The sequence below is a fragment of the Equus asinus genome, chromosome 11 (genome assembly GCF_041296235.1).
Source record: "Equus asinus isolate D_3611 breed Donkey chromosome 11, EquAss-T2T_v2, whole genome shotgun sequence".
In the NCBI taxonomy this organism is placed as follows: Eukaryota; Metazoa; Chordata; class Mammalia; order Perissodactyla; family Equidae; genus Equus; species Equus asinus.
The window spans coordinates 39088422-39112363 of NC_091800.1; the positions used below are offsets into that span (position 1 = coordinate 39088422).

Genomic DNA, 23942 nt, shown 5'->3' on the forward strand with positions numbered 1-23942 from the left:
AGTGTTAAAAATTAGAGTGACAGAGTTAATCTCAAACTCTATGGTTATTTTCTAAAATAAACACATGAAAGCACATACCGAAAATGTATCCAGTAGGAAAGTGATGAGCTTGCCTCAAATACCAAGATAATTTAGTGCAGACTAATTTTTGCAATAATTAATATAATAACAGATGTTCACCCTGGAATACAATAAACACAGGAATCTTGATGTATGTAAAATTAATAAAAATTTGAAGCCTCCTAATTTAATTATATTTTACTTTTATGAAGATGAAACAACACTTAAGGATGTTTGATACCATGAGTAATTGTTAGCTATTTTCCTTTTGTAGTTGGCTCAGCAAAATTTATACAACCCTCTGTCAAATTTTTTAAAAATTTCCAATGTTTTAAGAAAAATATATGAGTCTATGTGTCATAGAGGAAGCAGGTTGCTGGCTTGATTAGCTTCCCTCAATCTCAGACCTATTTTGTGTCCCCAAATGAAAATTTCATGCTGTTTCCTTCTTCAAAGCCTCTGCACGTGTTGTTCCCTCTACCTGTCACTCTCTCTGCCTGCTTAGTTTGCCCATCTTTTCCACTCCAACTTAAGGCCCCACCCGGAAGAGCTCCCCTGATCCCCCCAGTAGCTCAGCTAGCCTTCCATTATATTCTCCTCCTAAAGCCTGTACTTCCCATACCAAGCACACTTATTCTGTGTTTATCTTCCCTGGTAGATTATACACCCCTCTAGGGCAGGGCCTATATTTGTTGAGCTTTCTATCCTGGGTATTCAGCACAGTCTTTGGCATTATTAAATGAATTGGTTTATGGTAAGGTTGACATCTGAACAGTTTATGACGGACTCTTGCATCTAATCGCTATTTTACGTACATGGACTTTAGCAAAAGGACAAGAGTTGTCCAAGAATAAACCCAGATCATTCTCTAATGGATCCTTTGGACTTCTTTTATTAAACAGATTGTTCATTAATTATTTTCAACACAGTTGAAGCAAATTTTATTGAGCTTTATGCCAGGTATCATACAAGACACTGAAGATACAGTGATTAACAAAACATAGCCCTTGTTCTCTCTGAGCAAATCAGATAATGGAAACATATGCCCTAGGTCTGTGTGCTAAGATAATGTCAGCAACTTTTAACTTTAGAAGGATTAAACTGTGGGAACACAAATGGTGGAAAAATAGAAACCTATACTGGAATGCTTTAGCAGGAACAGGCAAATTTGCTTTTTATTTAAGTTGTCTTAAAAAATTCAGTTATTTATTTGTCAGTATTGCTGTTTATGGAATGGAAAAAGCATACCTATGGGAGGCCAATACCAAGTTCATCCACAATATATCTCTTACCTTCAATACGAGTGGAACATAAATTGTCTCTTAGCCAAATGACAGAACTCAGAAATCTCTCAAAATATGTTCTTCCAAAATGCACAGCTTGCTACTAATCAAAGGTTTGAGAAATACCTTGATGAGTGGACTAGCCTCCTAAAAACTACACATTCTGAATTTAAGAAAAACCCCAAAACTTGAGTGCACTCAAATTTCTTGATATTATTAAAAGGCCTATTTTAAACAAAGTGATTGCTTTGGCAAAAAATAAGTCTTGTCGAAGTTATGTCTTACATATTGTGCTTCCATTTCCTTTTAAAATCAGAAAGAAAGGAGGGAAAGAAAAAAGTAAGCCAAGGGACAAACAAAAATGATGAACGTTGTTATTTTGCAGAGAGGCTAACGGTTTGGGAAGAGCTCATCTCGTGTACATACCATACTTACAGAAATCTCATGAGTCTTCAAAACACCGAGGGCTTGACAAGCTGCTCACCTATGCAGGAAAGCATTCCTGGCGGGAGCAGTGCATGGAACACTGGCCAATCTCACAGGACCCTAAATTCCTGTCAACTGTTGGTCATTTTGACCAACTTTGGCAGCAAATATTTATGTTTAAACTTATTCACCTTAAATTTATGTGTGATTATTTGACAATCCCATACTCAAAGAGAAGCAGCAGTGGCAGGAATTCAAATGAGGAGATATTTTATAAAATTCATCCATTTTCATCTTTGGTTATAGGCAGTGGAGATTCTGGGAAATCATAGCATTTGGGAACAAAATAATGAAGCTGAATGGTGAGTCATCTATAAAGACAACTACAAAACTGCCTGCAAAGTTTGCAAGGGAGGCAAGGTGTTTGATTCTTGTCCCAAAGGATAAGAAAGGATAAGGATAAACCGCCTCCTGGAAAATGTGTTTTTCTAGGAAGCAGTTTAGAATCGTGCAGGGAAACAGCATAGCTTAAGATCACGGGGTCTGGAGTTTGGGAATGCCTAGATTTTGGTCTTGAGTTCACTCCTTACTAGTGGTGTGACCATGGGTAAGTTACTTAACTTCTGTACTCATTAGTTTCTTCACTGGTAAAATGGGCTCCAATAGCAATTCCTTTTCATGAGGTTGTTATACACATATAGTGAGATAAGACACATAACACGCTTACAACAGTGCCTGGCATGTAAGTGCGTAACCCACGTTAGATAAGGTTTTCATTACTCAGTACATTTTCACATGCTGGAAATGAGCTGCTTTATTGCTCAGACTGAGGCAGCGCACCAGCCCAGATCCTCAGCAGGTGCTGTTTCTCACTAGGCTTTTTGCCTTTCCAGACCACTTCTTTCTAGGGTAGTGCTCATTTATTTCAGTTGCAAGACCTGGTGCAGGTACATGAATAAACTAAGACAGTTATTATGTCCCTCAAAGAGAGAAGCAGAATATGTGATGGCATGAAGGTGATAATTGCCAAGGCTGGGGTGCCCACTTACGATTCCATAAAATCACAGAACACAGGTTCTAAGAGTGATAAAATCCTTCCGTGCTTACATATGCCAACCTTCCACTCGAGGAACAGATTCCTCTATTATCTCCCAGTCTAACAGAGACTGGCCTCTGCTTGATGAGGTAACTTGGTGAGAGAGGCTGTGTGATAAGGGAGGCAAGAAGACATCGGCTCCAGTGCGGGGCAAGTCACTTCACTCCTCAGATGGAGAACATGGGGTTCGAATTAGATGACCTCCAATGTCCCTCCCTCCTAAGTCTTGTATTCTAAGGCTCAATGACTTCATAACCTTGAAGGACAGCCTCTCATCATTGAGCAGCTCTACAGCTAAAATGCTTTTCCATACATACTTTTGGCCCTAGCTCTATCCTCTGGAGGCACACAGATAACTTCATTATCTTTTCCACATGCATCTTTTAAGGATTTGAAGACGGCTATTCAGTCCTCTGAGTCCTCCCTCCTTCTGAACACAGTCAGACACACTTGTGCATCTGTATTGCTTCCAGCCCTCACCGGGAAGGAATTCCTTTTTGGACCACTCAGTAAACCTTCTCTTATGCTTCTTATTCTGCCCTTCTCCTAACTTCTTGTACGTGTGTGTAGTCTGTCGCCACCCACACCCTCCGGTCAGTTGCTGTTGGCCCAGCAGTGAGTGTGGCTTCTGGTGAAGGTGGTTGCTGTTTAGCATCATGCAGCTTATAGCAAAGGAGCCACAGAGCCAAATCAACAATGACATCAAACCGAGGGTCCAACTGACTCTCTTATAGTTGACTGACAACACTCTACAGTTCAAGCAAGGCCTGGTGTATAGTTTCTGAGATTTAGGAAAGGCCTACATGCCCAGACAATCCTCATAGATATGTGGGGATATAATTCTGGGACTGAATCAATGGTTGCCATTCGTAGGGTACCAGAAGCTGTAAGGGGACTGAGCTGTTCCTCAGGAATGCACCATTAGACCTCTTCATCACCTGCTATCCTACCAGAACACTGTGCTCACCAGCTTCTCTTCAAAATGCGAGAGGTGTGTTTGCTGTGGAGAATAAGAACTGTGGTTTTTCTACACAGAGCTTTGTAAAATCTTTTGAAAGTTCCATCTTGTCTCAACTCTGCAAGGGAGAATGGAGGAAAGGGACTTCCGTTCACGCTTTGACCTCAGCATTAAGGGGAAGCAGCTCCCCTTGAAGACAGGGTGGTGCTAACAAGGGCGTTCAGACTGAAAGAATTCCATGGGGAAGGTGTCACTGATTCAGGGTTCAGTTTAATAAGTGAGTTCAATAAATTTCCTCAGCTTGTTGTTTCTCAGTTCTCCACTAGTAGATATTCAACTCTCACAGGTCAGATGTAAGTTAAGATGCAAATATTCTCATGGAAGGGTAACTCTTTGCTGTTACCATCTACCTAAAGAATTCAAAGGGCATTCAAGTATAGAGGAAGAGAAGCCATAAGAATAGCAGAAGCCCGGCTTCTCAGAAGACTGGGGCTTATTGAAGTCAAAATTTGCTTCCTTATGTTGTACTTGGGGCATGCCCCCAAAATGGTCATCCCAAATGAGGTTATTCCATGTGAACAGGACATCTGGTCCCACAGGCATGCCTGCAATGGCAGGCTAACGTGACACTAGCATCACCACGCTTCACAGCGTCCTTGAAGTGTGCCTGTTCTTCTTATGTAAGTGTGCTCTCCTTTGGCTCATCAGACAGAAGCTGTTAAGCTTCTCTGGAGAGTTTGAGAAAAGCTATTTACAACATATCAAAAAACTCCCTTTCTAGACGGATTCATGAGGAAGTGCCTGAGAGGCAACTCTTCCCCAAGACTGCCAGATAAAGGAAATAATCAGCGAAAAAGTGGGTGGTAAACTGGTGAACTCGGTGAATACATAACGTTTCCTATAACATCCCAGGACCCCAGAAGTTATCAAGGAATGAAGCTGGACACTTCTTGAGGAGGTCCTTTAATCTCTGACTTTTAGTATTCATTTCATAAAGTGAGACATAACATTTCATCTAATGGAGGCAGTAAATGTTCTGCAGAAAACATATGGAGTGACTTCCAGGACATTTCAACTGACATTCTTATAAAGACTGAAAAAAAAACCTCAGATTTGTTTTCTTCAGGTCAGCAATCCTTTCTTTTGGGGAGAGGCTGAGGGAGGGGGAGAGGGTAACGGATACAAGCTATAATTCAGGAAGGTGATACAAGGAAGGTCAGGCAGGACAGGATGATGTGTGAGATCACGTTAGAAATATCACCAGATTCCTCTGGGAGTTGTAAAGGTGCCTTAATTCTTGTCCTTGCCAAACATCCTGTAATAGTATGACAAGATTTTATTTATTACCACAGTCAAATTGGACTCTTACGCTCTGGGTAGGCCACAGGTGTGGGATGTCAGTCTCGGCTCTTACACTCATCAGAATGGCTCTTGTTAGGTCATTAAGGAAAGGAAAGGAGTCAAGAGGAGACCCTCCAAAGGAGATGCCATTTTTTTCTGGCTGGAGAGGCACCTGTTTGCTTTTATTAGGCAACTAGTTGGTTTTGCACTGAAAGGGCCAAGTATTTGTGCCTAATATGAGGGAAGAAAGAAATATCTTATTTTAAAATCAAGCTTCCCGCAGAGGTCAGTTACTTTAATTACGAGGTCTAAACCTTTACTGACTAATTTTGATGTATTTTTATAGAGAACACTTTACACATACTGAGCCTCAATTATTACAAAGGATGTAAATAGACATTTCCATATTATTAATATATATCTGTACCTAACTATATTTGTCTTTACACGTTATTAAGTGTATTAAATTAAATACACATGCTATTAAATATTTATGGCTAATCTGTTTTTTGATGCAAAAATAGACCTGTTACACTAGAACCAGCAATGTCTCTGAAAATAGACACTTTGGGGAGAAAGATAGATAGACTTTACATATCTGAGGGCTTGGTCCTGCTCTCAGGAAATAATTCACCAGAACGCTTGTTTCAATCTGTTTGTTTTATTATAGCTTCCTATTATAGGCCGCATGTTTGACCATCAGTCACGCCTAGTCAGATTATACATAAGATATTAAGATTAGAGTGATTCTCCTTTCGACTCATCTTTAAAATAAATTTTTAGTAACGCATAGTTAGAAATCAAGGAGAAAAGAGAAATTTTTAGAAATAGGTTTATAATTCAACTAATAACTTGGAATAAAAATGCAGGAGAAATATGGAAAGTCTCAAACTTTAGATGCAATAAAAAAAAAGTGAGGTTGCATAATAGAGACTTATTGAACTACTTTAAAAGGCTGTTATATATTAAAAAAAAAAAAATGAACAGACTGCCCTGAAGAGATAATCCAGAAATCTGGCTTCCAATTCCATCATCAGAATGCTTTTAAAAAACTTAGATTTCAAACACAAAATGTATAATAATGTAGACCTGCAGGAACATGGAGAATGTTGGCGATATTTGTTGTAAGGAAGTAATATCTAGAACTTTTAAAACATTTTTTGTCCAATGGTTGGAGTTTCAAAATGGATAGTAGAGGGAAAAAAAAATCTATCATTTTATGGTTTCCTGAAAGACACCAACATTCCTTGTAAGTTCTTGTCTCTTGGAGATGCCTAAACGAAAATATTGATCAAGTCAAAAGACACTCAAATCTAAATAGAAGAATAGGAGACGAAGAGGCCTCTACAGTCAAACCCTGATTAGAGGACACAGCTAACGTTCCTTCAACCTCAAACCCATGGCCCAACCTAGTTGTAACCTTCTCTTTATACTCATTTTAAAAGGCAAAGGGCTGTTTAGGAATAATGAACTTTTACGGTTTAAGGTTCCATTATTTCCACTTTATGGGGAGACTTGGATTCAGTTCTGAAAAGCAATCCAGTCTCCATGGTTCTTTGGCAACTCCAGGTGTTTTGCTAAATAGTCGCACTTAGAGCAAAACGGTTTAACAATTTGGCCCTAGGACATGTTCTAAGAACACTCATGCCTGGCAAGGGCATGTAATAGCTACCTTTTAACAATTCACCAGACAAAATTGAGTACTGGCGCACCACTAGCTACCATTCCTGGACCTCAAAAATTTTAATATGAAGAAAAATATGAATGCCATTTTGATTTTCAATCAAATTAACAGTTTATATATTAGGACCTATTACTCTCTAAAAGTTACACAGTTTGTTCAAAAGGTTGCCACAAAACTAATCATCAAAGGTGCTCCCAGTTCACCTGTGCTTACTTATAAGAGTTTAATAAAATATAGCACAGATATATATTATAGCCTAAAGGATTTAGTTTCTAACTAGTAACCTAGATCTACATTGGATTATGAGACTTTAAGAATGAATCAACCCAGAAACAATCATTTGTGGCTAAAATAACATTTCAAAGTCATTAATAACTCCTGTTTTGAATAAATAGTATGGTAACAACTAAGAGAGTTTTGGAGCAACTTTGTATAAATAATTGCATTTCATAGACTCACCAGAAAATTTTGATGTGAATTATTGAAATGTGCATTTAGACATATTTTGTTTAAATAGTCAAATGTTAAAAAAGGTCATACATGCATATATGGTTAGATTGCTTTCCTTATTTTTAAATTAAATATTTGATTGGGAGAACTTGTTAGCAGCAGGTCTTGGCTTTTGGACAAATCAGTGATCACTCAGTTGTCTGTGAGTTCTTGCCAAACTCTCCAGCCTGATTTGAGAGAAAGGGGAGGAAAGTCTATTTGGGGTTTGTCACTGCCCTGGATGGTACATCCTCAAGGGCACTGAGCTGTGTCAGCTGGTTTCGAGTTTGCCTTTTATCTGCCAATTCAAATGAACATTTGCTCAGAAACATGAAATTGTATCTCAATGTCTATCCTCGAATTAAAGGTCATCGCTATAGTTTCCATCTACAGTTGGCTAAAAGAATATTATGAATTTTAAAACCTTAATTATACCCTCCTGTCCATTGTTGAAGGGGCATTTACCAAGGAAATATCCGCAACAGAAAACGATGTGCTTCTTGTTGGCTCTTACCTCTGTCAACTCTTTGTGTTCCCCTCTCCACAGCTATAGTCCTACTTTTCAGGTCTGCTCAGAACAAGCTGCTGTCAGCAAGAGGGAGAGAGCGAGGAAGAGGGGGGCAAGGTCGCTGACCTGCAGGATGCCAGCTCCGCTAGTCCCCTCTCCTGGCCCTTCTGGAGCCCCCTCCTGCTAGAGGGCTGTCTGTCAGCTCGTGTAGACAGATGCTTTAGGGGCTGACTGCTCAGTTTCAGGACTTGCTTGCCTTCCTCTGCCCCTGGAAGTCTGTGTCATCTTTTCTTCCCTTTACGGCCAGGCTGCTTCTCCCCCGTGGCTGCTCCCTGGCCCCAAGTTTCCAGAGTGTTCACCTGCCACCTGGTGTGTCCAAACTATCTGGCTGAATTTCAGTTTTGTTTCTGAAAAGCGTTAAGTCTTCGCAAAATCATGTTAAGAGCCAATAGTCAGCTTCTATCATTTAATGTCTTTCCTTACTGCTAGGGCTCCTGTCTGCTTAAATATGTAAATATCCTTCACCTTTCTTGATTTTTAAGATTTGTTTTCAGGAAAATAGGAATCACAACTGGAGGGCAAAATGAACATTTCAGCAATACATACAAGAACAATTTATTCCCACATTGGCCACGGATCACACTCTGTTCCCCAATGTCTATAAACAGGGCCTGGTTCATAGTCCTAATTAATTAACTTTATTAACTTGGAGCTGAAAGGAGGTGGCAACTTAAACAAGGAAATAAAAAGCAGTGGACCTCGCCAGACTAGTTCCATATAACTGCTCTTTAACTGGAGCTAAAGGAGAAGTCACTTACTTACTGCACATAATAAAGCAAAATAGATGCTTAGATAGACTGCAGAGCACAATCTGTGTGCTGCTTACCCACAGAATACGCCAACCGCAAAAAAAAAAGAGAACAAAAGCGATTTCTTCATTTAGTGCAAGTGGCAAGTTTATTTTCTTTGATATAGAATTAAGAGTTAATTTGCCCCAAATGAGGTAAAATCGCAACATTTGCACAGGAAAAGTTTCCTCGAAACACTTCAGATCTTTGCTAAAGTTATTGATTGTCAGATCAAAGAAACAGCAATTTCAAGTTCGTTCAGAGAAATAAAAAAAATCCGTTACTTGGGAAGTTCCAAAATGGCAGTTTTATGCCGGAGTCATAATTACCAGGGGAAAAGAAGCTCTCTTGGCTAAGAGTTTCAGCAACACTGTAATACTGAATACATTCACTTTATACAAAAGCATGTACATTTTGCAAAGAGAATGCATACATTCCTATCACATCATTTTTTGAAATGTGCTCAATTGTCTTACAGTCTCATAGAGGGTCTAATTAACATGAATTCAACAATGATGATAACGAGCTTACCAATCATTTCCTCACAGCTCTGTTATATTCAGTTTTATGTTTCTGATGCTACATTGATAGCATGTAGATGCCAATTAAGGAGAAACCTGGGCCCAAATAAATAACATCCATGGAATAGACATGTATATGTAGCAAGACCTGAGGTTGATGATTCCACATTCATTAACGTTGAAAACAGTAAAGTAAAAATTACGGTAACTTAGAAAGATGGTATTTTCTTAAGGACACACGGCTGAACACACGGCCACCTACCCGCTCTCTAAAGCATTATGTATAATTTAACCACCAAATGTAGAACACATGAATACAAGGAGACAAAGAAAGCATTAAAGCTTATTACAACCTTGAATAGGCCAAAACCTCAAGTACGTAGAAAAAGCATTGCAATCATGCATTTAGCTTTATTTTTCTAATATATATCATAATTTAAAATGCTATAAAGTCACTAATATAAAAAGCAATTTTTTCAAGTGTTATAGCTTAGAGCATGGCTTTATATTTCGCTTAATCATTTTTTACCAGTTTAATTTATAAAGCTCGTAATCTTGCCAGCAGGGCTTCAACTTCAGGAATGGATTCGTTTTTAGAAACAGAGCCAAGAAGTTCCATTTCCTTTTTTCTGTTGCTTTCTACATTACAGGCTTCCTTCTTCTCGACTGCCTTGATCCTCCCTGTGGACGTAGGAGTGTCTAGATTATAATTAAGCTCCTTGGCGACTGGAGTCCTCGTTGAGTTGCAATTGATATTGTAGTGTGAACGTGACCCTTCTGTCAACTGCGCTTTCTGATTTTCTACAGTAAGGAAGAAAGAAACATAAAACTCATCACTGTGATTAGCAAGCACTATGCACATTATGAAACATAAATTTGAAATAATTATTCTCAATAAATAAGTCCTCTTTGATAGACTGAATGAAAAAATATTCAACGGAATAAGGTAGACTTAAAATAAACACACAGAAGTTAAGAATAAACTAAAATATAAATAGACAACCATCTCATTAGCATTAATGCTTATTTACTTCTTCTTTATGCCTGAAATGCCCATCACTCAGTTATTATCAAGGTTGGGTCTTATATTTCATTCAGGTTTCTCCTCAAATGAGCTCTAAATAGAGAGAGGCCTTCTCTGACTATCTATCTAAAACAGCACTCACTCTTTTCATCACTATCTCCTTACCCCTCATCTTTTCCTTCATAGAACTCATAACCCCTAGACATATCATATACTTGTTTTCTTGTCTGTTTACTCTTCATTAGGATGTAAACTCCAAGTCAGCAGGGACATTGTTTTAAAAACTCCTGTAACATTGATGCTTGGAATGGGCATGGAGCAAAGTAGGTGCTCAATAAATATGCATTGGGATCACAGCTGACACCACAGAAATACAAAGGATCATAAGAGAGTATTATGAACTATTATATGCCAAACAAATTGGAAAACCTAGAAGAAATGGGTAAATTCCTAGATACACACAACCTGCCCAGACTGAATGATAAAGAAATAGAAAATCTGCGTCAACTGATTACAAGTAATGAAATTGAATCAGTAGTTAAATTCCCAAAAAACAAAAGTCTAGGACCAGATGGCTTCACAGGTGAATTCTACCAAACATCTAAAGAAAAGTTAAAACCTATTTTCTCAATTTATTCCAAAAAATTGAAGAGGAAGGAACACTTCCAAACTCACTTTGAGGCCAGCACTACTCTGATATCAAAACGAAAGACAGCACACACACACACACAATTACAGACCAACATTCCTGATGAACATAGATGCAAAAATCCTCAACAAAATATTGAATTCAACAAAATTCAGCAAACTGAATTCAACAATACATGAAAAAGATCATACATCACAATTAAGGGGGATTTATTTCAGGGGTGCAAGTATAGTTCAACACTTGTAAATCAATTAATGTGATAAACCACATCAACAAAATGAAGGATAAAAATCATATGATCATCTCATTAGATGCAGAAAAAGCATTTGACAAAACTCAACATTCATTTATAATAACTCAACAAAGTAGGTATAGAAGGAATGTACCTCAACATAATAAAGACCATATATGACAAACCCACAGCTAACATCATACTCTATGGTCAGTCACTGAAAGCATCTCCTCTAAGATCAGGAACAAGACAAGGGTGCCCACTCTCGCTACTCTTATTCAACACAGTATTGGAAGTCCTAGCCACAACAATTAGATAATCAAAAGAAATAAAGGGCATCTAAATAGGAAAAGAAGTAAAACTGTCACTATTTGCAGATGACATGATATTATATATAGAAAATCTTAAAGACTCCACCAAAAACATAATAGAATAAATTAATTCAGTAAAGTTGCACAGTAAAAATTTAATATTTAGAAATTGGTTGCATTTCTATACACTGATAATGAGCTATTGAAAGAAAAATTAAGAAAACAAGCCCATTTAAAACTGCATTGAAAAGAATAAAATACCTAGAAATAAATTTAACCAAAGGGGTGATAGACCTGTATTCTGAAAACTGTAAGACACTGATGAAGGAAATTGCAGATGACACAAATAAATGAACGATATACTGTGCTTATGGTTTGGAAGAATTAACATTGTTAAAACGTCCCTATTACCCAAAGCAATCTATAAATTCAATGAAATCACCAAAGTACCAATGACATTTCTCACAGAACCAGAACAAAAAAATCCCCAAACTTGTATGGAACCACAAAAAACCCTGAATAGCCAATACAATTTTGAGAAAGAAAAAAGCTGGAGGTATCACACTCCCTGATTTCATACAAAGCCATAGTAATTGAAACAGAATGGTACTGGGATGAAAACAGACACATAGATCAATGGAATAGAATAAAGAGCCCAGAAGTAAACCCATGCATATATGGTCAGTTAATCTATGACAAAAAAGGCAAGAATATACAATAGGGAAAGGACAGTCTCTTCAATACACGGTGTTGGGAAAACTAGACAACTACATGCAAAAGAACGAAACTGGACCACTATCTTACACCATATACAAAAATAAATTCAAAATGGATTCAAGACTTGAATGTAAGACCTAAAACCATAAAACTCCTAGAAGAAAACATATGCAGTCAGTTCTTTGACACTGATCTTAGCAATATTTTTTTGGACCAGTCTTAGGCAAGGGAAACAAAAGCAAAAATAAACAAATGGGATTACATCAAACTAAAAAGCTTTTGCGCAACAAAGGAAACCATCAACAAAACAAAAAAGAAACCTACTGAATGGGAGAATATATTTGCAAATCATACATTGATAAGGGGTTAACATCTAAAATATATAAAGAACTTATACAACTTAATATCAAAAAAAACCAATTAAAAAATGGGCAGAGGACTTGAATAAATGTTTTTCCAAAGAAGATATACAGATGGCCAACAGGCATATGAAAAAAATGCTCAATGTCACTAATCATCAGGGAAATGCAAATCAAAACTACATTGAGCTACCACCTCATATCTGTCAGAATGGCTACTATCAAAAAGACAAGAAATAATAAGTGTTGGCGAGGATGTGAAGAAAAGGGAACCCTCATACACTGTTAGTGGGAATGTAAGTTGGTGTAGCCACTAGGGAAACAGTAGGAAGTTTCCTCAAAAAATTAAAAATAGAACTGCCATACGGTCCAGTAATTCCATGTCTGGCTATTTAGCCAAAGAAAACAAAACACTAATTTGAAGAGAAGTATGCACCCTTATGTTCATTGTGGCATTGCTCACCATAGCCAAGATTTGGGAGCAACTTAAGTGTCCATCAATTGATGAATGGATAAAGAAGACATGGTGTGTGTGTGTGTGTGAATGTGTGTGTGTATACACACACACAACAGAATATTACTCAGCCATAAAAAAGAATGAAAATGTTGCCATTTGTGACAACATGGATGGACCTGGGGGTATTATGCTAAGTGAAGTCAGATAGAGAAAGACAAATATCAAAAGATTTCACTTATACGTAGAATCTAAAAACAAAGCAAACAAACAAAACCAAAAAGACTCACAGATACAGGAAACAAACTAGTGGATACCAGAGTGGGGAGGGGTGGGGGTTTGGGCAAAATAGGTAAAGGGGATGAAGAGGTACAAACTTTCGGTTATAAAATAAATAAATCATGGAGATGTAATGTACAGCATAGAAAATGTAGTCAATAAATATTGCAGTAACTTTGTATGGTGACAGATGGTTAGTAGACATATTGTGATCATTTTATAATGTATAAATATTGAATCACTATCATGTACATCTGAAATAGAACATTGTATGTCAATTATACTTCAATAAAAAAATAAAAATAAATATGCATTGGGTAAATGAAGTATTTCCACACTCTATGACTCAAGATGAGCATTATTTTGAATAATAATGAGATTAACTCCCTTTTCAAACAAAGCCAAGGAGGAAAGTTTGTAATAGGAATTTTAAAAGTCAATGATTTCCCTTAAAAGAAATACTGAATTTGGTAGGGAAATTTTTAAATCTTCCTAGCAAGTCAAAAGTACATCATAATTTGTCAAATAGATACACACATATTCATACAGACATGTGTACATATACACACACACACATTCTTTTATTGGTGAGTGACAGTGATCTCAACTCATCAAGGCTGTAAGGAGAGAGTTGCACTAGCTAATGACTAAGTGGCTCTGGCTGATTGACTTTTGCAAAGAACACGAGATTTTCTTTTAATTAACTGACTCACACCGCTCAACCTTATGAGTGATCTCTCTCATAGATCTCAAACCTTTAAAAAAGAGATACCCTCAATATTCATGTAACCTTGAAGGGGCTTGAAAATGGTTTCAACAAACTTGACATGACATTTAAAGTTTTTTGGTTATTCGCTGAGAGATGTTCCATTATCCCAATAGTAATGACTTTGGAGCACAAGCAGTCACTCATGACAGTGTGTTTTATGTGAGTGCTGAAAATTCCAACCGAAAACAGCTTGTACATTAAAAGGTGGCTGCTGAAGATATTTACTGCACTGTCATTTCCTGACCAGGGGCTTCCAATGATGGATGAGTATTTTACACACTTTCTTGGACAATCTCAACAAATTTTAGAAGTATGATCACCTCTTAGCTGTTGGAAGAAAATAAATACACTTTTCCTATCACATTCTCTATCAGGTAGGTGATTGTTACTCAAAATTCAAAATCTAACAGAGCAGTGATTTTCTCTTACAGCTATTTATGCTCTATAGTTTATAAGGTACATATTACGTTTGCAAGTAAAGGGCACAGCAGACATGGTATTCCTGCAGTTCCCATGACTACACAAATGTTTTCTAGCACCCACCCTCCTGCCCCAAAGAGTGTTTGAAAACTGCACTTGTAGCTAAGTGCAAATTTTTAGTCAGCTTACTGCTCCTTCCCCCGGATGTCCCTATGTTTTCTTGTCATTTGATTTCCTGTAAATGACTCCATCATGATGATACTGCCAACAAACCAGTTTATTCTGCTACTGGGCAACTCTAGTTAAATTTTTGATGGCAGAGAAGAGATTAAATTGGCTAAAATATGAGTCTATAATAAACACAGAGTATTCTAAACCTTCTCTGGCTATAATGTATCAAGCTCAATTCCTTATACCGCCAAGAGAAAAGAGCATGGGATTTTAAGATAAATCTGGGTTGAAATCCAAGCTCTACCGCTTGGCTTTAACAGGTTATTTAACCTTCTTGAGTCTCAGGTTCTAATAATCAATCTCAAAGAGTAGTTGTGAGAATTAAATAATGTGGGTGACACTTATTTCAACGTATTCGTCTTTCTCTTCCTCATTCAAAGCTTTCTAAGGGAGGCATCTGCCACCCAAGACTTATTCAGATGCTTTGACCTTTCTGACTTTCTGGTGACCATACCAGTGAGGGATGAAATACTATTTTATTAATAGCTTGTATTTAAATAGCACCTTTATTTATAAAGCATTGATTGCACTTTAAACATTACCACCTTCATTTTATAGATTGAGAGGTAAAAGCAGAAGAAGTTAAGTCATCTGCTTAGACTTAGTTACTGAGGAAATCAGCGGCAGAAGCCAAATGCTGTCTCTAGAGATACTAAGGCCATCTTAAAGAAATTTGAAAAGCTTTTTGCCAAGGGGAAGTGCTAAGTAATTCAAAGCTAAGTTTCATAATAACGATATCCTGTACTTAGACTTTGAAATGCTTTCTGACACACTTAATTGTCCCAATAACTGTGTAAAGCAGATAGTAGACCTATGTAAATTACCTTAGCACAGTGAGTCCAAGGTCACATATGTACTCCTTTTCTTTCCAGGTCTCACTTAAATTCATGACCATGAGCTTCAAGTATGACCTTAATCCCTCTACAATTCCCTAGTCCATTCATCCTTCCATTCTCCTAGACAACTATTTCACACCTTCACCTCTCTTATCAAACATCCAATATGTTCTCCTTCACTCTCATTTAACTCATTCATAGAAGCAAGCAGAAGAGAACTCTCATAAGCTTCTCCCCATCCCCCTATCTACTCATCGTGAGAACATAAACTCCTTCCCACCTTAGGATCTTCCGTGCTCCCCTCTGAGGACAACCCCTCAAAGTGAGCACCACACACTACTCTCACTTATCTATTCAAGGACATCCCTCTGGCAGCTGTGTTCTCTCTCCACTGCATAATAAAGTGTTGCTTATTCACGTGACCATTTCCCTCAGCATACAAGTATGTTGTAATAACCCCAATCTTTAGAGGAAAGAAAATCTCCGTTTGCTCCATTTACTACCTTAATTGTTGACTGCCTTTACAGCAAAACATCTCAGAAGATTTGCCTATTCCTACTGTCTTAATTCCTCTCTTCCCGTTTTTCTCTGGAAGCTACTCTAATCATACGTTAGACCCTTTACTCTTCTGAAACAGCTCTTGTCAAGGTCACTAATAAACTGCATACTGCTAAAAACAAGGATTGTATATCCACTTGGATATTTCAGCCCTTCTTTATTTGACCTATACCAGATCCAAGGATGAAATGCCCGGCAGAGCCTCATTTTTCTTTTACTGTTTTCTCTTTGAACTTCTTTGGAGGCTTAGGTGGATAACAATGAGCTAGCCAATGTTTCTACTCTTCTGAGAAAACTCCAAATAGCAGCGGGTGTGCTTTAGGGACAAAATGATAAGAGAGAAACCAAGCTGGTATTTAACTCCTCTGTGGTTTCCGGTGGAGAATCTTTCATGAGAAGCAACAGCCAAAATGATATAAAAAGGAAACAGGCCATTCCTGAGAGCACTGAAGAAATAAAACAGAAAGGGTACAAGGGCTTCTTTAAGAATGAGCTGATGGCTCTGTTTGAAATTCCTAGATAACTCCTCCTCCAGCCCTCACATTCTCTCTCAGCATCCCAACAGCTCCCATCTAGGTCCTCAGCTTCTTTCCTTTTGCTTTGTCCACAGCCATGGAAAACTCGAATGGTGGAACGGAGGGAGTCACATTTAAATTGCAAAGCAGATAGATGAAGTTGGGTTGGAGGAGTCTCCTGCCCCACTGCAACTAGAGAAAGCATTTACAGGTTAGAGGAAGCTCACTTTGATATAGAAATTTTATTACAATGTTGGTTCAAGGCCAGGTGTCTTTTGCCATTATGATTATTTTAAAAGTCCACTACTGGTGGCTTCATGTGGGCTGAACTGGAGACCCAAATTCCATGTACTTACTGTGCTTAAAACATACATATAGTTTCTAAATGGTTCACTTCAAACATCAGGAGGATGCCAACTCTGTAAGTTGGAGAGAACTCTATATAGGTGCTCAGAGGCATGAACTAAATTATAATATCAGGCTGGCGGGCTCCTCCTTTTGGTACGAAATTAGACAGTTCCGAATAGAAGATGACAGACTTGGACACATGGACTCTTTCAATGAAAGATAAGGCTAGGGGATTTTTGTATTTCCCATCAACTCAAATCCTTACCAATACACATTTTTAAATGGAATCTAAAGATATTAAGGCAAAGAAGAATGACTGTTTAACTCTCCAAAGAGAGGACACTTGTGCTATTATTTTATGAATTGAATCCAAGGCTGCTGGGTTTCTTCCCCTTTGAGATACTACAATTGATGTTTGTGAAGAGAAGTGGATCTATGTAGGACGACTGCCAATATCCAGGGTCGTTGGTGATGGTAGCACAGATTGGCAAGGACCAGCTCCTATCTTAGTACCAGGTCAGTAAGGGAATCCAATCCACACAGCATATATTTACATTTCTGTGGAAATAAACAGGGTGAGAACACATGCTATTTTCCTTTAAGACATTGAAATAAGTGAGTTTTTCTAATTCCTCATATGATTCTTTCTATAAAAATTGATTCTGGAGTCCCACTACAGCTTTTTTCCTGAAAGTGAATGAAAAGTTGAAAATTGTTGAAAAGTTGAATGGCTTTTAAACATAGAGAACCCATTGGACTTAAAAATGAAAATAAAAGCCGTAAACTACATCACTGTTGGATCCCACACACCTTTGGCAGACTATAGATTTGGATGACAAAGAAAGCCAAAAAAAAAACCCCCGCAAAAAACTATCATCTTGAGGTAACATTTCCATTGTTTCTTGAGTAACACAAGGGACAGAGGAAACTGGGAAAGTTGCTGACAAAAAAGTAAATCTAAATATACACAACTTGGCATCCAAACGGGGAAATATTTAAGCCAACGGTAGTTACGCTTCTTGAGCTAAGAAGGCAAAGCTAAGGCCCTGGCTGATGGCCCCTGGGAAAACCCTTTCTGCTGCAGGAAATACTAGTTATGGTTCAGAAAGAGGCATTATTCCTTTTAAGTCAGTATTGATCCCCCATCACATTGTGGTTCTAATGGGCACTGACTTCTTAGAAGCGACAAGTCTCAGATGAAATGTAAAACTGAGCTCCTGCCTTTTGTGGTCAATGATGACTCTGTGCCAGCTTTGACAGGAGGAAAACTACAGAACACTGGTGCCCCAAATTGACTGAATCTATTCAGTCTTCCTGAAATTTGATCTTCCCTTATAATTCTTTACTTTTTGCTCTTAACTATTACTTTGACCTATTAAGTAGCTATTTGTTTCACCCTAGCAATGGCTTTACTTTGGTGAGAGAAAAGAATGGCCAATAAATATAATTTTTAAAGCACTACTGGGTCTACATGATAGCAAAGTGTGTGACAAATATATGTTTTTAATCTATGCAATAATCGAAGTTAGCCCTGGCCACCAGAAGCCCATATCCCTGTGGTTTTCCTTAGTGTTGATTTACTGATGCTATAAATAATCGTCTTCCCTTGGTTTCACTTTGCTGTTTATTTTACCTTTTGTATTGAAAATGTATAAAAATGATAAAAAGAGCAAAAGGGCATTTTGTATACAGCTAAAATCTTTTAGGAGTGTTAAGAAACTCTTATGGAACCAATTATGTAAAAACAACAGCAACAAAATAGAACAATTATTCCCCCCAATTCAAACAAAATAGACAAAGCAGAGGATTATAAAAGATCTCTCTGAATAAAAGAGATAATTGAGAAACTAGAACTTTTTGCAGAAACTTATCATATATACACTTCTCTTCAATCTTGTTCTATATCACTGCCCCTTGAATAAAAATTCAAAGATGGCACTGCCATTTTGCAGTTTCTGATGCTGGGCTTCCTCGCTGATCATAGGGTTGGAACGTACGAGGGATGATGCAAGTTCCTGAGCACAGGGCATCCAGGGTAAGTACAGCCTCTTTCCTCCAAAGAGAATGGTAATGTAAACCCTTCTGTTCAACTGCATATCTTTCTGATTGATAATGTATTACTTGAGGTGAAAGCCCCTCCATTTGCTTTCCTCTTTCTACCCAATTCTTAGCAAATTCTAATTTGGGTTTCATACATCTCTCTCCATGGAAACTGCTCCCTACAAGCTCACCCGAAGCCTCAACATTCCTAAACTCAGTGGAATTTTCTCATGCATTTTCTTACAGTTGCAACACTTTTGAATGTGAGCAATAAAGAATTTGCTTAGCTATTGTCCTGGTTCCTGGGAGGGAGCCTCTAAACTCTTGGAATTAACAGAGTGATAGGAGTGTCATCGTTATTCATGGTAAGCCCTTCAGACCACATCTGATAATTTATGCTAATAAGGTGACTCATGGTGGGCTCCTAGAGAGTTTACGGTCATGAGTGATTCGGGATGGGGGATGGCCACATCAGAAAGATCAACCACGTGATTAGAGGGTTTGGCGGCATGGAGATTGAGTTCAACCCTGTCAATCATGCCTAAATAATGAAGCCTCAATACAAACTCTGGACACTGAGGATCAGGTGTGTTGGCAATATGTATTGTCACATATTGATGTGCTGGGGTTAGGGGCTGGGGTATCCCTGAGGACAGGAGAAGCTTCATGTTTGACACCCTCCCAGACCTTACCCTATGTGTGGTCTCTGTTTGGCTGGTTCTGATTTGTGTCATTTTACTATAATAAATCTGTAATAGTAGTTGCTTTCCTGAGTTCTAGGGGTCATTCTAGTGAATTAAATTATCAAACTTGAATAAGGAAAACCCCTGAATTTGTAGCCGGCTGGTCAGAAGTGAGGGTGGACTGGCAATTCCCAAACATGAAGCTGGTATCTGAGGTGAGGGCAGTCTTTTAGAGAACTGTGACCTGTGAAGTGTGGCCTAACTCCAGATGTGTCATAAGTCATTACATACTTAGCTGGTGTCATAAGTCATTACAGGATGTTACTCATTGAGTATTATTATATAATTGATAATATCAGTATCATCATATGACCTTTATATATGGCTATTCCATAGTTTGGAAACATGCCCATACATCCACTCATTTGATTCTTACAACACTCTTGTGAGAGAGGCGTCATGGATACATTTAACTTGTTTTACACAAAACTGAAGAAGCAGACACAACTTTTGGGTAGAGCCAGAGATAAAACTCAAGTCCTCGGACTCCTGGTTAGCATGCTCTATCACGATAAGGCCCTTTACCAAGCTTACTCTTCTACTTTTTGATGATTCCTTTTTAGTCTTCTTTGATAATTTATTCTACCTTCCCTACCCCTCCCAAACACAATGATCTCTCTCTCTCTGTGTGGCCATTTCTCATTGTTAGATCCTTGGCCCACCTTTCTGTCCTTTCTACATTCTCTTCACCAAGATTCTCACAGCTTCAACTGTCTCGTCTGGGGAGGAGACTCCCACATCTGCGTCTCCAGGCCTAATGGGAGAGCTTCAATACGGTGTGCACCTCAGCCTCCCAAAGCATTTCTATCTAAATGCCCTCCCATTACTTCAAACAACACATTTTCAAACCAAACTTTCAGGTCTAAAGCAGCTTCCTCTTCATACTAACATACTGCAACTGAGGAGAGCATCTGTTTAGCAGTCCTGCTATCTGTTACTGACAGCTGTCTCAGCTGCTACGCATTTGTGGTCGCCAGTCTGTGGCTTAGCAGTTATTAAGTTGATATTTCTAAAGCATGCAATTGCCTGTCAGCTAATAGATACCAGATATTAAATAACTTGATCAGATGATCTGGTGGTTTATGAGGAAGAGGGTGGGGAAATAACACTGGGATATGGTTTGATATTATAGTTATTGAACATATACTATATACATATATCTGATAAACCCTTTGCACGTTATTTTAAAAATTTTTCCAACAAACTTAAAAGATAGGTATTAATAACTGTTTTATAAATGAGGAAATTGAGATTTAGAGAAGTCAATTTAGAGAAGAGAACTGTCAAGGCCACACAGACTGTGCTATTTGCCTCTGGCAAACCCAATCCAAATCTTACACCCCCATGGCTCTGGGGACATATGATTAGGCTAGGGAAAATAGACATATTGTGAAATGTAAACAGCACTTCACGTTTGAGGGGTTTGAGGAAAGGCCCACTCCCAGTGCTAATGACTAGGAAGCTCTATTGGAACCGAACCAGCTAAATAAATACTATAGGACCCAAATATTTTCCTGAAGCCATGTCTAAGTAGTATCTTATAGTGTGCTTTCAAGTATTTTCCTTTTTCATATTTCCTAATTCATCATTTATTAGATATTTCCAAAGTACAGATGTTTCCTCTGAATGAGTAATCTATGCTATTTCAACTCCATTTCACTTTGATTCATAGAATCATGTAATCTCAGGATTGGAAAGACTCTTAGTTTCTTGGTAGAACCATCCACCCAATGCTTGAATTCCATTTATTCAGCATCCTGTCAAGTGGTTTTCCAGCCTGAGTTTAAGACCTCCAGTCATATCCTCACAATCTCACAAGGCAACATATTGCTCCTTTGGACAGTTCTAATAACCAAATGTTTTACCTTATATTTATTTAGTGTTTATTCCCCTGAAATCTTAGTCACTGGCCCCACTGAGTTTTCCCTTTAGGGCTGTATTGAGTCTAATTCCTCTCCCGCCCATCAGCCCTTCAACTATTCAAACACAGATAGCACATTCCCCAAATCTTCTCTTTGCCAAGCCAAATAGCAACAATTTCTTCAACTGTTACTCTAGAGATCACGAGTTGAAGTTATGGTTAAGTCAATTCATTAGCTAATTCAATGAGTATTTAGCTACCATGCTAGGTGCTGAGTCCTTCACACATTTAGGATCCTGTCATTTCTATCATGAACATGCAAAATCATATTCATTTCATAGTTTAAAATTCTGGGAAAATTAAACTCAATTAGAGTATCTAGTAAAATAAAACAATAGAATTTTATGCTCATAGAATCCTTTTGAATACAACATTTAAAAAACTTCCAGATAGACAATACTTGAGGCTGATTTTCAGTCTATGCCTGATAAAAATCTCCTTAAAACAATCTGTCTTTATCTATTAGAGAATTCAATCCTGGGATACAATTGTGATGAAGACCATTTTAAATTCAAATAATTTTATGCATGACTGTATACATAGAAATGTTCCTTTACTTTTCCCCAGACTGTCACTAAATATATACTACATATCTAAGATAGTAATATGTTTGAGTGAGAAAAACAAACTTATATCCATCTAACTCTGATCTAACCTGCTAGAATGTAAACTCCACGAAGGCAGAGATCTTCACCTCTTTCATTCACTGGAGTACCACTAAGTACTTAGAATAGTGTCTGCCTTAGAAGGAATGCTTAAATAGGTTATTTCTTGAGTGACCGACCTAAAAAATGACATAATTTTACCACCTTGTTTCACTTAATGTTTTATATGAATCCTTTCCAAAGAAAACATTTCAGAATAATATTACCTGAATAGCGATTAAAACTGATGACATATTTTGTTTAATGTGGTACAACAGAAACACAGTGAGTCACAAAAGTGGGCTACATATGCAACTTAAAATTTTCTAGAAGTCACATTAAATATTGGGGAAAAAATCAGGTGAAATTAATTTTAATAATGTATTTTACTTAGCCAAATATCAACCATTATCATTTACACATGTAGGCAAAGTAAAAAATATATTAATGAAAGTGTTAATGTTTTTTTGGTACTGTCTTTGAAATCAAATATGTGTTTTACACTTACGGTACATCTCAATTCAGACTCATCACATTCCAAGAGCAAAAGAGCCACACATGGCTGTTGGCTACTGTGCCAGACAGTACATTTCTAGAACCTGGAGTTTCTATCTGTGCTATAACCTGTAATATTTTTGAGTTAGATATCTTTATAGAAAATTTCAGTGATGAGTAACTTTATCTCAAGTTGGATTTTCTACTGTTAGAAAGCTAACAATTACTATTAAAAAGAATTTAGGAATTGTGGCAAAAACAATTTTTAAACTTTAGTAAAAGTTAAACTCAAATTGGAATAATCCACGTCCTAACGAAAATTAATTGTTCATTTCTCCATATTTACTAAAATACTTCTATAATTTATTATAAGTCACCGTATAGGGGTGTATAGTTCACTTGGCTAGAGAAAAAGTCATAAAACCAAGATCACAAGCCCAGTCCTGTATGGGTATGTATTTTGGATTTTCTTCCTGTGTCTTAGGGATGTATTTATATCTGCATTTATTTCCCTATGTAATTTGGACTAGTAAACCCAGCTCTATTTCATGGTCACAGATTGTACACTAATCATGGTTAGTTATCAAATAAATATGTACTATTTGAATTATACAGGGAATTGCGGATATAAATATATCCCTAATACCATGGAAAAAATCCCCAAACACATACCTCATTGAGATTAGGTCAACAAATGAAAGATAACCTATTAACGGAATCAGTTATCACAGAAGGAAAATGCTTTTCCAATATATTTTTCTTTTTAGCTACTTGAAAAATAATCAAGTGAAAGAATGCAGTGTTCCAAAATTTGGCATTTCCTTGTGATTTTGTTTCCTATAAAGGGGAAGGAACAGTTGTATATTCCTTGGTAATTCGGACTTAGGTAGCTTCTAAAATGGTAAAATAGACAATGGCTAAAGATTACAACTACAATCATGAAGCTTGAATGCTAATATGTCATGCCTACTGTTGCTACTGTCTATCTTTTGACTATGTTTATCCAGCCACCTAAGCACAGAGACCAGGGCACCAGTTATTGACTCTTCTACTTTTACTTCTTAGTTCTGTCCACATTTTAGTAAATCAGTGAAAATTAGAAGGATATAACTTATTAAATGTGACTCTCCTTCTTTCCAAAATGAGATTGACCTTTATTTCTTGCCATTCTTCTATTCTTACT

General features: G+C 37.5%; 1 protein-coding gene across 1 annotated transcript in view; it reads right to left on the reverse strand.

The window, feature by feature from the left end:
* Positions 1–8781: 8781 nt before the first annotated feature.
* The window catches only part of DIAPH3 (diaphanous related formin 3), a 489528-nt gene continuing 474367 nt past the window's right edge, over positions 8782–23942 (reverse strand). Inside the window, exon 28 of the mRNA XM_070480866.1 lies at positions 8782–10015. Coding sequence (XP_070336967.1) covers positions 9753–10015 — 263 coding nt within the window. The 3' untranslated portion in view covers positions 8782–9752. The remainder of the gene's footprint in view (positions 10016–23942) is intronic.